General features: G+C 43.7%; 1 protein-coding gene across 1 annotated transcript in view; it reads left to right on the forward strand.

Moving 5' to 3' along the window:
• Positions 1 to 12,456, forward strand: part of LOC137351465 (uncharacterized) — a gene marked incomplete at its 3' end in the record, with an annotated part of 30,196 nt that extends 17,740 nt beyond the window's left edge. The window contains exons 13-28 of the mRNA XM_068015915.1: positions 597 to 954; positions 1,079 to 1,252; positions 1,352 to 1,495; positions 1,869 to 2,055; positions 2,233 to 2,388; positions 4,152 to 4,234; positions 5,214 to 5,344; positions 5,432 to 5,574; positions 7,153 to 7,246; positions 8,829 to 9,007; positions 9,080 to 9,177; positions 9,257 to 9,390; positions 9,476 to 9,665; positions 11,190 to 11,337; positions 11,457 to 11,529; positions 12,395 to 12,456. Of these exons, the coding sequence (XP_067872016.1) occupies positions 597 to 954; positions 1,079 to 1,252; positions 1,352 to 1,495; positions 1,869 to 2,055; positions 2,233 to 2,388; positions 4,152 to 4,234; positions 5,214 to 5,344; positions 5,432 to 5,574; positions 7,153 to 7,246; positions 8,829 to 9,007; positions 9,080 to 9,177; positions 9,257 to 9,390; positions 9,476 to 9,665; positions 11,190 to 11,337; positions 11,457 to 11,529; positions 12,395 to 12,456 (2,354 nt within the window). The remainder of the gene's footprint in view (positions 1 to 596; positions 955 to 1,078; positions 1,253 to 1,351; positions 1,496 to 1,868; positions 2,056 to 2,232; positions 2,389 to 4,151; positions 4,235 to 5,213; positions 5,345 to 5,431; positions 5,575 to 7,152; positions 7,247 to 8,828; positions 9,008 to 9,079; positions 9,178 to 9,256; positions 9,391 to 9,475; positions 9,666 to 11,189; positions 11,338 to 11,456; positions 11,530 to 12,394) is intronic.
• Between the last annotated feature and the right edge of the window lie 1,936 nt (positions 12,457 to 14,392).

The raw sequence follows: 14,392 nt of genomic DNA on the forward strand, positions 1-14,392 counted from the left end.
CGGAGAAACTGGGAGAATGGAATGCAGTCATTACAGGAGGCAGGCTGTGAAGAAGTGTATTCGAGGTAGCTGTGAGAGTCGGTGGGCTTATAATGAATATTAGTAGACAAACTATCCCCAGAGATGGAGACAGAGAAGTCGAGGAAGGGAAGGGAAGTGTTGGAGATGGAGCATGTAAAGGTGAGAGAAGGGTGGAAATTAGCAGCAAAGTTGATAAAGTTTTCTAGATCCGGGCGGGAGCAGGAAACAGCTCCGATACATCAATGTACTGGAAAAAGAGTTGGGAGAGGGGGCCGAAGTAGGACTGGAACAAGGAATGTTCGACATATCCCACAAAAAGACAGGCATAACTAGGACCCATGCGTGGACACATAGCAACACCTTTTACTTGAAGGAAGTGAGTGGAATTGAAGGAGAAGTTGTTCAATGTGGGAACAAATTCAGCCATGCAGAGGATGGAGGTGGTGAATGGTGACTGGTTGGGCCTCTGTTCAAGGAAGAACCAGAGAGCCCTCAAACTGCCCTGGTGGGGGATGGAGGTGTAGAGAGATTGGACATCCATAGTTTGCCTATTGAAGGTATGGATATTTTGCTAGGAAATGACTTGGCTGGGGATAAAGTATCGGCGTCTTCAGTGGTTTCGGGGAAGCCAGCTGAGGCTGCAGCAACTGGAGTCTTGCAGGAAGAATTTCCTGGACTATTCCCAGATTGTGTTGTGACTGGGTCCCAGACTCATAGGATTAAACAAGATGCTATGGATTCAATAGTTGTGGAGAACAATAGGGATGGTTGGTTGGCTGAATCCTTTATCAAGGATTTGGATGGGGATGTTGGTGTTAAAGTCTCCAAGGCTAACATTGGTGAATTGCTCAGCAGATCTTCCTTGGTTGAGGCACAACAGTCAGACCCTGATTTGAGGTGCTTGTCTCAGGCACATGTTCTGAGGCAGAGGCTGTAAATGACCCTGTGATTATGTTAAACATGACATTTTGATGAGGAAGTGAAGACTTCCCCAGAGGCCCGTTGATGAGGATTGTGCTGTAGTTCATCAAATTGTTTTCCGTCATTGCCACCGCAGTGAAAGTTTGAGAATTGCCCATGAGATTCCAGTCGTAGGTCATTTGGGTGTTCAGAAGACTCAGGCTAGGGTAATGATGCATTTTAACTGGTTGAAGCTGCATAAGGATGTGGTTGACTTCTGTAAAATCTGTCACCGAGGTCAGATGTTTGGGAAGCCACAGCCTTTGATTAAGTCAGCCTCATAAAAACCGATACCTGCATTTGATGAACCATTTAGTAGGATTCTTGTGGATTGTGTTGCACCCGTGCCTAAGACCAAATTGGGTCATAGGTATCTCCTGACCATCATGGATTTGTCCACTCAATTTCCAGAGGCAGCACCATTGAAGAAGATCAGAGTGAAAGTTGTGATTGAGGAGTTGGTCCAGTTTTTCATTAGGTATGAGATGCCAAAAGAAATTCAGTCTGACCAGGGGTAAAATTTCATCTCAGGTATATTTCAGGAGATCATAGGTAATTTAGGAGTGAAGCAACTCAGGTCATCTGCTCATCACCCACAGTCCCAAGGTGCTTTGGAGAGGTATCACCAAACATAACAAGAGTATGATTAGCATCTATAGTCTTGAGTATCCCCGGGATTGGGATAAAGGGATAATCATCCTTGTTATTCGTGACTAGGGACACACCAAATGAGTCCATTGGTTTCAGTTCCTTCGTATGGGTCTATGGGAATGAGGCTAGGGGCCCCCTTAAACTCATTTATAAAGAATTTCGGCATAGGAGGAGGAAAATATCCACCTAGATTTTGAGTCAAAGTTCTTGAGAAAGGCTCTTAAAAGTTTGTGCAGTGGCCAGAGAACATCTCAAGGCTTCTCAGCACTAATGAAAGCACAAGCAGATCGAACAGCTAAGGCACGTACTTTTCAACCTGGGGATAAAGTGCTAGTCATGTTGCCTTTGCCTGACAAACCATTGAAAACAAGGTTGAGTGGACCCTGCTGTGTCAAAAGGCAACTCAGTGATGTGAACTTTATAGTTAGTACACCAGAGAGATGAAAGAGTCAAAAGATGTGTCATGTGACTATGCTGAGGAGGTACTATAACCATGAGCCTAGTCAGCTAGTAGGTGTAGCATAGGTGGTAGAGAATGTAGATGGTGATACTAGTGCACGTGGTGAACCAGATGATGAATCTGAGACTGAGTGTTCTCAGATTGAGCCTCCTGCGATGAAGCTGGTGAATGCAGAGGTGTTGGAGGGTTTGGACGATGTGCTACATCATCTACTTGAGCAACAGAGGAAAGACATAACTGACCGATTGAGAAAATATAAGCCAGGTCGTACTTCTCTGGCTATTCATGAGGATGATGTAGGCGTGTGCCGCAGGGATCAGTACTGGGGCCTCAACGTTTTACAATTTATATAAATGACTTGGATGAAGGGACCGAAGGTATGGTTGCTAAATTTGCTGATGACACAAAGATAGGTAGGAAAGAATGTTGTGAAGAGGACATAAGGACACAACAAAGGAATATAGATAGGTTAAGTGAGTGAACAAAGACCTGGCAAATGGAGTGTAATGTGGGAAAATGTGAAATTGTCCAGTTTGGCTGCAAGAATAAAAATGAAGCATATTATCTAAATGGTGAGAGATTGTGGAGCTCTGAGATGCAGAGGGATCTGGATTCTCTAGTGCATGAATTGCACAAGTTTGGATGCAGGTTCAGCAAGTAATTAGGAAAGCTAATAGAATGTTATCATTTATTGCGATGGCAAATGAATACAAAATTAGGGAGGTTATGCTTCAGTTATACAGGGCATTGCTGAGACCACATCTGGAGTACTGTGTACAGTATTGGTCTCCCTATTTAAGGATGTAAATGCGTTGGAAGCAGTTCAGAGAAGGTTTACTAGATTAAGATCTGGAATGGATGTGCTGTCTTACGAGGAAAGATTGGACAGGCTAGGCATGTATCCACTGGAGTTTAGAAGAGTAAGAGGCGACTTGATTGAAACATATAAGATCCTGAGGGGTCTTGACAGGGTGGATGTGGAAAGGATGTTTCCCCTTGTGGGAGGATCTAGAACTAGGCGTCACTATTTAAAAATAAGGGGTCACCCATTCAAGACAGAGATGAGGAGAAATTCTTTCAGGGGGTCGTGAGTCTTTGGAACTCTCTTCCTCAAAAGGCAGTGGAAGTAGGGTATTTGAATATTTTTAAGGCAGAGGTAGATAGATTCTGAGGTTATCGGGGATAGGCGGGAATGTGAAGTTGAGGTTACAGTCAGATCAGCCATGATCTTATTGGACGGGGGAGCAGGCTCGAGGGGCCAAGTGGCCGACTCCTGCTCCTAATTCACATGTTTGTATGTTCATAAGCTGAACCAATTAAACAAAACCCCTACAGACTCAATCCCAACAAATTGGTCCAAGTAAGGGAGGAAGTTCAATACATGTTATAATATACATATTATGATATTAATGAATTCAGTCAAAGTAATTGGAGTTCTCCTGTCGATCAGGTACCAAAACCAAACAGTTTTCAAAGGTTCCCCAATTGATTACTGAAAGATGAATGTGGTAACTAAGATGCATTCCTATCTGATCCCAAGACTCGAGGATTGTATCAATCGGGTGGGGAACTCAGCCTTTGTTAGCAAGATTGTTTTGTTTATGGAATATTGATAAGTCCCCTTGACCGACCAAGACAAAGAAATTTCTGTTTTAGTGACATCAAATAGTCCATTCCAATGTAAAGTCATGCCATTTGATATGAAAAATGCAGCTACATTTCAAAGATTAACCAATCAAGTGATTGCCGGTTTGAGTGACTGTCTTGTTTAGTTTAGTTTAGTTTAGAGATACTGCACTGAAACAGGCCCTTCGGCCCACCGAGTCTGTGCCGGCCATCAACCACCCATTTATATACTAATCCTACACTAATTCCATATTCCTACCACATCCCCACCTATCCCTATCACCTACCTATACTAGGGACAATTTAGAATGGCCAATTTACCTGTCAACCAATCTTGTGTATATCGATGGCCTTTTGGTGCACAGTGACACTTGGAGTGATCATGTCAAACATTTGAGAGCTCTATTTGACAGCTAACCTCATCATAAAGCAGGCAAAGAGCAGGTTTGCCAAGACCAAGCTCACTAATGTAGGACATATCGTGGGTCAAGGTTATCGTGAGATGCCAAGTTCAGGGTAAATATTTTCCTTTACCCAAGACAAATAAAGAAGTGTTACAATTTCTGGGTATGTGTGGATTCAACGGGAAATTTGCCCCTAATTTCTGCACAGTAGTCACCCTGTTGACAAATTTGTTGAAGAAAAACATGAAGTTCGAATGGTCACAGTCATGCCAAACAGCATGAGAAGTTAAAGGCCATTTTAATAAAGGAGCCAATTGTTGCAACCCTAGATTTAGTAAGCAGTTCAAGGTGGCTATCACCACCAGTGAAATAAGGGTGGGAGTCCTGCTGCTCCAAGATGACAATGCTGTCTGGTGCTTAATAAGCATCAAAGAAAATACTCAACCATTGAGAAAGAGGCTTTCAATCTTGTACTGGCTCTCCAGCAGTTTGATGTTTATGGAACTAATAGTCAGGAGGATCTACTAGTTTCTGCAGACTACAACCCACTTGTGATTCTCGAAAAGTTCAGAAGAAAGAACCTCAGGCTGTCTCGCAGTTTAATGTTACAGCCATTTACACTAAAAATTGTGCATCTTGCAGGGAAAACAATGTAATTGCTGACACTCTGTCTTTGGAAGGCTCTAAGTTATGATAATTCAATGATGTTTGAATTCTAATTGTCATATTTACTTGGTTTTGTTATTGGTTAAGCCTTATGAGTTTGTAAATACGATATGTATAATTGGGGAATATGAAAATGTTACCTGTACAGTATGTAATAAGCTATTTGTTAAAATGTTTATGATGTTACGAACTTGCTGTATTTCTAATCTATTGTAAGGGAATCTTTACTACAGTAGAGCTTTCTTTTCCCCAAATGGGGAAGTATGATGGAATCCACAGTTTGCAGGACCGGTGGTGGAATGTGTGTGAGCTGTTGAATGAACAGATAACTTTTCAAATATCCTGGTAAGTGCACTGATCAAGGTTTCAAAGTTTCTTTTTTTTTTAAAGACAGACTCGAACTGAAAATGAAACTAAAACTTCAGGTTTCTGGGGAAACTGAAGCTGGTTGGAACCAGATTAAAAATTCAGAGCCATCCAAGCTCAGATCATGCAGCAGTGGAGCGCAGGCAAGCTGAAGGAAGTGAAGGCTGGATTCAAGTGGCAATAGGCAGATGTGAGTTGCTGCAGCTGTTTCCATTATGTGAGGTGGATCCACACAACCAAGACTGTCCTGAGTAGTGCTGAGGAAGTTCTGGAGAAGTGCACCATTTTAGTGAAGACTGTACCCGTGGAGTTCGGGTTGAAAAGGAACTGCAGTCAGATGAGGATCGGTGGCTGCATCTTGAAAGAAAGGAGCTGGAGATCGACCTGAGGAAGTTCAGAGCTTTCAAGAACTTTGTGGCTGTAATTGGTGCCGTATATGCTGAGTGGATTTCCCAGTAAATCCCTGAGATCTATCTTTGTTGTATCTGATAGTTAATGTGTAATTTGTAATATGTGCAGTGACCATGATCCAACTGTTAATCCATGTTTAATTTCTGTTGATTTTAGTTTGATTGTTAGAGTAAAAGCTATAAAAGTGAAATCTTGCCCATTTGTCATTTTAATTCTCCACCTTGCTCTCACACTGATATCTCTGTCCTCAGCCTATTGCAGTGTTCCAATGAAACTCAACACAAGCTCGAGGAACAGCATCTCATCTTTATATTGGGCACTTTACAGCCTTCTGGACTCAACACTGAGTTCAACAATCTCAGATCGTAACCTTGGTCCCAATTTTATTTCTTTTTCTTTGCCTGTTTCGGCCTAAATCTAGTTTTTCTCTTTCTTTTCCTCTTGTTTTGCCTTCGTATGGCAGCTTTTCATTATTCTGCCATTGACACCTCCTCTGGGCACACCTTTTGTTTCTTTACTTGGTCCATTACCACTCCCTTTAGATCTGCACCACCAACTCTTCTGTCATTTAATCTTCTGTCTTCCACCCTATCATCGACATTCTCTTTTGTTCTTTTTCCACCCTCCCCCATTTGACCTACATAAAACATATTACATTTCTAACTTTTCCCTGTCCTGATGAAGGGTCACAGGCCTCAAACATTAACTTTGTTTTTCTCTCCACAGATGCTGCCAGACCTGCTGAGTATTTCCAACATTTTCGGTCTTTATCGCGGTTTCCGTAATCTCTCCTCATAATTTAACCCTTGGAGTCCAGATATCATTCTGGTAAATCTCCACTTCACTCCCTCCAAGGCCAATACATCCCTCCTAAGGTGTGGTGCCCAGAACTGCTCATGGTACTCCAGGTGTGGTCTAACTAGGTTGCACATATTCCTGAAGCTTTCATCACATGATCTCCCATCTCAAACCTCCTTACCCAGTCAACAATCTTTCTTCCCATCATATTGCACCCAATTGAACTACTTCTTGCTCTCAGCCAAGAGGCTTCCACTCGGGTTATTAAAAAGAAAGACTTACATTTCTGTAGCACCGTTCACATCCTCAGGACGTCCCAAGCACTTCACAATTAAGTACTTTTGAAATGTAGTCACTGTAGTAATGTAGGGAATGTGGCAGTCAATTGGTGCACAGCAAGATCCCACAAATAGCACATGATACTGAGCAGATAATCTGGTTTGGTGGCATTAGTTCAGGGATATAAATTGGCCAGGAAACCAGGTAAACTCCCCTTCCTTCCCAGTGCAGTGGAATCTTCAGCTGAAAGGGCAGACTGGGCCTCCCTTTAACATTTATTCAGAAAGACAGCACCTCCTACAGTGCAGCACTCCCTCAGTACTACACTGAAGTGTCAGTCTAGATTATGTGCTCAGATCCCTGGAGTCCATGACTATCAGTTACACCATTGCAAGAGTGAATTGCGCATGACAGAAGGAGGCCATTCTGCCCATTATGCCTGCAATGGATTTGATCACAACTAAGATAGATGAGGAAGCCAAATTAACTGATAATGTGAGCTTTGATTAGGAAGTGATTGATGCAGTAATGGAGAGGCACCTGACAAAACTGCTCTCTCACCCATTTGTTTCGGCCCCACCTGCTGCAGATCTGCTCAAAGCCGGTACATTGGGAGTGAAGCTCCTGCCGAAATTGTTAAAGACCTGAATTCTAATGGTCATTATCTGGAATCGACGTTATGAGGAACAGCAATGTTTAGGGATTGATTGAGCGCATTCACACAGCACTAGATCAATCAATTGCTAGATATGTCGCCTATTCCTAGACGAGTTCATTAGAGAATTCATCAAACCAGACAATTAATGTTAGAGTTTATCAGAAATGCAAAAACCCGTGGAACAGGAAGCCGCCTCCAATTCCCGGCTATAAAACGGGCTGGTGTTGGGAGAAATGATTATGCTGCTTCAGTAACCGGGATGGGACGTTGGCTGGTTTGTCGTTCTCTCTGCTTCTTGGCCGGGCTCTCCTTGCTGTCAGCCCAGCCGCTCCTCCCCGGGGATGATGTTTGTGTCACAGAGGCAGACTGGAGGTTTGAGTGTGGTCACCCCGGGATTAGCAGCAGTGACTGCACCAGCCAGGGCTGCTGCTTTGATCCGTGGAGCTCCGCTGTCCATCCCTGTTTCTACAGCCTGAGAAACAGCCCAGGTAACAAACCCTCTCCCCGATTCCAGAGGCAATACTTGTAGGGCGAGAGGAGGAGAAACTAACTTGATCAGGAAACAGTCCACAGATTTGTCATTGTGTGATGGAGTGATGGGAAATGGCTATTCGACATCTGAGACTTCAAATCTTTAATACCTATTACTGAAATGTTCATGTTCACTATCTTTCACCTGGTGAACATGCAGAACTTCCTTTCTTAAAATGGGCTAATTGAGTTCTGTACTAACTCTCTCAGTTTCTCCTGTCTGAATGATGCCAAGTGAGCAGGTTTTCCTCTTCAATTATCAGTTGCTGTGTTTATACAATCACATTTCTTCTTGGACTCTGAACAAAGAACAGTACAGCACAGGAACAGTCCATTCGGCCCTCTAAGCTTGCGCCGATCTTGATGCCTGCTTAAACTAAAACCTTTTGCACTTCCGGGGACTGTATCCCTCTATCCCCATCCTATTCATGTATTTGTCAAGATGCCTCTTAAACGTCTTTATCGTACCTGCTTCCACCACCTCCCCCAGCAGCAAGTTCCAGGCACTCGCCACCCTCTGTGTAAAGAACTTGCCCTGCACATCCCCTCTAAATGTTGCCCCTCTCTCCTTAAACCGATGTCCCCCAGGAACTGACTCTTCTACCCAGGGAAAAAGCTTCTGACTATCCACTCTGTCCATGCCTCTCATAACTTTGTAAACCTCTATATTGTCACCCTTCACCTCTGACCTTCCAGTGAAAACAATCCGAGTTTATCCAACCTCTCCTCATAGCTAATGCCCTCCAGACCAGGCAACATCCTGGTAAACCTTTTCTGTACCCTCTCCAAAGCCTCCACGTCCTTCTGGTAGTGTAGTGACCTGAGAATAATGCCTCTTGGAAGCCTGGACACAATACATTGGCTTCCCACCATCCATTTGGGATGTTTCTTCCTTGGAGGTTTGTCCCTTTCTGAGGAATCCATGTTGGTGGTTATTTATCTGGACACAAGTTTACTAGTTGGTGCATTTGGATTGTATTTCTTTCCTCTTTTGCAGTGTGCACAGCAGATGGTCAGTTCCTCCTAGTGATTTCCAAGAACCTGACCCGTCCTGCCCTCAACCTGTCATCCCTGTATGTGAAAGATGGACAAGAAGCTGAGTGCAGGCCTAAACTAACCACTGCCCAGCTTGTGACCTTCCGCTTCCCAATTACCTCCTGTGGTTCGATCAAGCGGGTGAGTATTGAAGATCTAGTATTCTCCAGATGAATGAAGCAGCTCCCTATTTAAACCCCCTCCTCATTGCAGGAGGAGAATGGGACCTTGGTGTATGAAACTGATGTCTTGGGCAAGAGGATGATTCAGACTGGGAAACTGGGCTCAATAACCCGGGACAGCACCTTCAGGTAGGAGGATGGTGGGAGGAGATTGGATTGGAGGGAAGTGTTACTGAATGAAGCTGGACCTACTTGTGTCTCTCTGCAGCCTGCATGTCCAGTGCAAGTACAAAGGGAGGCAAGAGACTGGCTTACAAATCAATGTCACAGTTTACACAGCTCCTCCACCACCTCCAGCTTCTGAAGATGGGATTCTGAAACTGGAACTGCGAATTGCAAAAGGTATAACCACCCAGGGTAATGGTGAAAGGAAGCACTGGGAAGGTATCCATGCAGGGTGTGACTGGTTCTTGTATCTGCCTTTCAGGTGGTAACTACAGATCCTGGTATGTGGATAGTGACTACCCCATTCAGAGTTTCCTCCAGGATCCAGTGTTTGTGGAAGTTCGTGTGCAGGATCGCATTGACCCAATGATTGTGCTGAAGTTGCGTGACTGCTGGGCAACTCCTGTCCCAGACCCAAACCATGAGGTGCAATGGAGTCTACTGGTGGATGGGTAAGGAGTCTGAATGGAAAGGGCTGATGGCTTTGAGTTCCTAGTAAATGGCACAGATGGACTATGTTCCATCGAGCCTGTAGTAACTGGAGCAATGTGACTAGACTGCTCCCTTCCCCCTCACCCAATAGTCAAAAAATCTGTTTGGCCAAATCTTCAAGAAGGAATATATGTAATACACCAACTGTCCCAGTCAGGAACTAGTTGAGTTCAGCCAGTGACTTGCTCACTACTCCCTCTTGGCAAGTGGGAAGCTAATAGCTAATGTCCAGTCTATTCTATTTTTTTTATTTCCAAAATATACTTTATTCATAAAAATCTGCGAAAATTACATTGCCAAACAGCACCAAAAAATACAAACATTGCAAGGGAGATCAGTTTCCTTCTATACTATCATGAGTTTCTTCACAACCCTTCCATTTCACAATTGTCATGCCAATTACTGTTTTACATTTACAGCAAATGAAAATATTAACAATACAGTTCGAGGTGTTTCCCATGGATCCAGCCCCTCAGTTCAGCTTGGTGGGGGGACCTTACACTGTGGTCTTTCCCCATTGAGCCTTTGCTGCGGCTGCTCCAAGCTTTAGTGTGTCCCTCAGCACGTAGTCCTAGACCTTGGAATGTGCTAGTCTGCAACCTTCAGTGGTGGACAACTCTTTGTGCTAGAAAACCAGCAGGTTTTGGGCAGACCAAAGGGCGTCTTTCACCGAATTAATAGTCCTCCAGCAGCAGTTGATGTTTGTCTCGGTGTGCATCCCTGGGAACAGCCCGTAGAGCACCGACTCCTGTTAGAGCTGCTTGGGATGAACCTCGACAAAACTCACTGCATCTCTTTCCACACCTGCTTTGCGAAGACATATTCCAGGAGGAGGTGGGCAACTGTCTCTTCCCCACCACAGCCACTGTGGGTAAGAAGGGCCCTCCCCATCAGATCCTTCATGTCCAGTCTACTTCTACTCTGAATTTAAATTCATACTTCAGTGTAGTACTCAACAAGTCCATTAAGGGGTGTACTGCATGTCTACCAGGCCACTTTCAAGTCTACATTACTCTGGAATAAATAAATGTCACTTAGTCTGACTGTCCTCCCATTGTATGGAGGACTAAAATCGGGTCTAGTGCACTCAATGCTGTCTAAGCAATGATTTGTACAGTGCCAGATGGTGTCCTTTTTTCACTTGTAGTGAATAGTTCCATTAATAGAATCAATACTGATTTTAGCCAAGTTTCTTTACATTGGCCACTAACATTTTTCTCCTTCAGTATTGTTCCACAATAGTTTTTGCACTTCCTTGAAGAGCAAAAAATCTGTGACTTCGTTTTGGAGCTTTGGGATAAACTAACTGGAAAATTGTAGGCTGGGGTGGATATTGATGGGAATTGTCCTTTCCCATTTCAGGAATGTAATAGTTTGAACTCTAACCCTTGTCGCCTATACAAAAAAAACCCAATTAGAGGTTGTTGTTTCAATATATGAAATACCTCTTCCTGCTCCCAATGACTGACCCTCCTGTATTGCAGGTGTCCCTATGTGGGTGATGACTACCAGACTCTCCTACACACAGTGGATGTGTTTTCTGGCTTGAAATTTCCAACCCATCACAAGCGGTTTGAAGTGAAGACTTTTGTTTTCCTGCGAGAAGATTCTGAACAGCCTCTCTCTGGAAAGGTAACCAAACTGCAGGAAGGAGTTGAAGCCACTTAAACCCTTTACTGGCTCCTCCTGTACAACAGCCTTGTTCCTCCTATCTACATGAATCTTTCCCGAAATAACTTTTTCTTTCCTAGGTTTATTTGCACTGCAGTGCTGAAGTTTGCTCTCCCTCTGCCCATGATGATTGTACAGCCAAATGTGACCGAAGTGAGTTCTTGACAGAGCCTCCTGCTGAACCAGGATTACCCTCTGCTCCAGAATTGTTTGAGCAAAACTAATGTTTTTAAATATCTGATTAGTGCCCTGCAACTGGGGGATTATTTCTATATCCCTCCCAGTATAAACAAACTCTCCCTCAATGGGAATGACTCTTTATGAATGAGACAACTCTTAATCTTGAGCCTGACACCAGTCCTGCAAACATAGGCCTGGATTTTGTGGTCAAAATAAAATGGGGGTGCTTGCCACTGACCTGAAGAGCTTCAGTCATGTTCTCCATCTAAGCAGCCACTCCATTTTCAGACAGCAACCAGAAAATAAAAGCCAAATTGAAGTTCTTGCAAGAGCAAAATAATGGGACAAACAAATGGGGTGAAGGTAAAAGCTGCAATATAATCAAATTTTTAAATTCTCTTTAACTTTAAATCTAGTAAGCAATAACACAACATTCCATTGCCTTCAAGGTAAGTTTCAGTTGGTTATTACTCCAATTGCAACTCTTACACCTTCATATTTAATGAGGCTTCACTTTGGTAACAGCAGGATAATGGAAAAGGAAGTTCTCACTATCAATTAATTGTACTGATATGTTGCTGAGTCTGACAGTCTGTACTGAGTGCTTGACTGCAATTTCAGGATTTCTTCATCTGCACATGTGCTGAACCTGGATTTTGTGGTGAGGGGTAAACATTTGCTGTCCCAGTAAATATCCTGCACTGAACAGGAAGTGCAGATGGTCTAATGTGGGTTGGTCTGTCTATATAGCAGGCAACATGTGATCTCTACCTTGTGAAGGTTTTACTTGACTATGATCCCTGGGTTGGATCAGAACTAACAATCTTTCTCGCAATAGAGAGACGCAGGAGTACAAATGACCAGGAGGGAACATTGGTGAGTGCTCCTGGTCCCATCATTTTCCTGGAAGATGAAAGTGCTCTGTCTCAGAAGCTACATGAAGTAAATGGTAAGTAGAATCTCTTCAATCTGTTACCTGTGAATTCTCTCCGATCTATAATGTCTTCTATCTCTCAATAGATGCTGCTGGGTCTCATTGGGCTCTGCGTGGAGCAGCCATTGGCTTCATGATGGTGTCTCTGTCCCTGCTGGTGGTGATGGCTGCAATGTACAGAATGAAGGGACCAAGAGCTGTTGCTTCCAAATGTAGTGAAATTGAACTGTAAACCCTGAACAGAAATAAAGCTACTGGACAGAAATGTGCCTCTTTGGGTGTTGCTGTGAACCATGAAATACCTAGTAGCAGAAGTCCAAGTGTATTGAGATGAAATCCCATTGCTGATGGGAGGGACAAGGTGGAAACTGAAGCCATATTGTCACATAGCAGCTGTCTAATCCAGCAGCTGTGTCTAGTTGAATTTGACATTTTCTCCCAACCCTAGCTTTTCTCAGCTGACTGAAGTTGCATTCTGAAATCCTCTTTATTTTTTGAAGAATTTCTTGACTATTTAGTACCAGACAGTGGGTCTAGTAGCATTTTTTTTCATTTTGCAGATTGCACTTTGGTTTGAGTTTTGGTGACTTGATTTGTTTTCTGATGCAGAAATGCAGCAGAGGATAACTATCACTCCTCTTAAAATTGATCCACCACAAAGGCTGCATCAATGCTGCATTGGTGAGAAGTGTCACCTATTGGTAAAATGCAGGGGAGTATTTAACTTTCTAAATTAGTGATGTGGGTCTTCCCTGAGGAACAACAGTTAAGTGAATTTGTTATTAAGCCAAGCATATAATTTAGTTCACATAGAACATAGCACAGTACAGGCCCTTCGGCCCATGATGTTGAGCCAAACCTTTAACCTACTCTAAGGTCAAACTAACTACCTACCTGTCATACTACTATCATCCATGTACCTATCTAAGAGTTGCTTAAATGTCCCTAAAGTAGCTGCTTCTACTGGCAGCGCATTCCATGCACCCACCACTGTCTGTGTAAAGAACCTACCTCTGACATTTCCCTGAAACCTTCCTCCAATCACCTTTAAAATTATGCCCCCTGGTGATAGCCCTTTCCGCCCTGGGAAAAAGTCTCTGGCTATCCACTCTATCTATGCCTCTCATCATCTTGTACCCCTCTATCAAGTCGCCTCTCATCCTTCTTCACTCCAATGAGAAAAGCCCTAGCTCCCTCAATCTTTCTTCGTAAGACATGCCCTCCAGTCCAGGCAGCATCCTGGTAAATCTCCTCTGCACCCTCTCTAAAGCTTCCACATCCTTCCTACAATGAGGCGACCAGAACTGAACACAATATTCCAAGTGTGGTCGAACCAGGGCCTTATAGAGCTGTAGCATAACCTCGTGGCTCTTAAACTCGATTTCCCCCTATTAATGAAAGCCAACACACCATATGCTTTCTCAACAACTCTAACAACTTAGGTGGCAACTTTGAGCGATCTATGGACATGGACCCCAAGATCCCTCTGTTCCTCCACACTACCAAGAATCCTGTCTTTAAGCCTGTATTCCGCATTCAAATTCGACCTTCCAAAATGAATCACTTCACACTTTTCCAGGTTGAACTCCATCTGCCACATCTCAGCCCAGCTATGCATCCTGTCAATGTCCCGTTGTGACCTACAACAGCCTTCCACACTATCCACAACTCCAGCAACCTTCGTGTCATCGGTAAACTTGCTAACCCAGCCTTCCACTTCCTCATCCAAGTCATTTATAAAAATCACAAAGAGCATAGGTCCCAGAACAGATCTCTGCGGAACACCACTGGTCACCGAACTCCATGCTGAATACTTTCCATCTACTACCACCCTCTGTCTTCTATGGGCTAGCCAATTTTGTATCCAGAGAGCCAACTTCCCCTGTATCCCATGCCTCCTCA

This window comes from Heterodontus francisci, chromosome 36 (assembly GCF_036365525.1).
Source record: "Heterodontus francisci isolate sHetFra1 chromosome 36, sHetFra1.hap1, whole genome shotgun sequence".
Lineage (NCBI taxonomy): Eukaryota > Metazoa > Chordata > Chondrichthyes > Heterodontiformes > Heterodontidae > Heterodontus > Heterodontus francisci.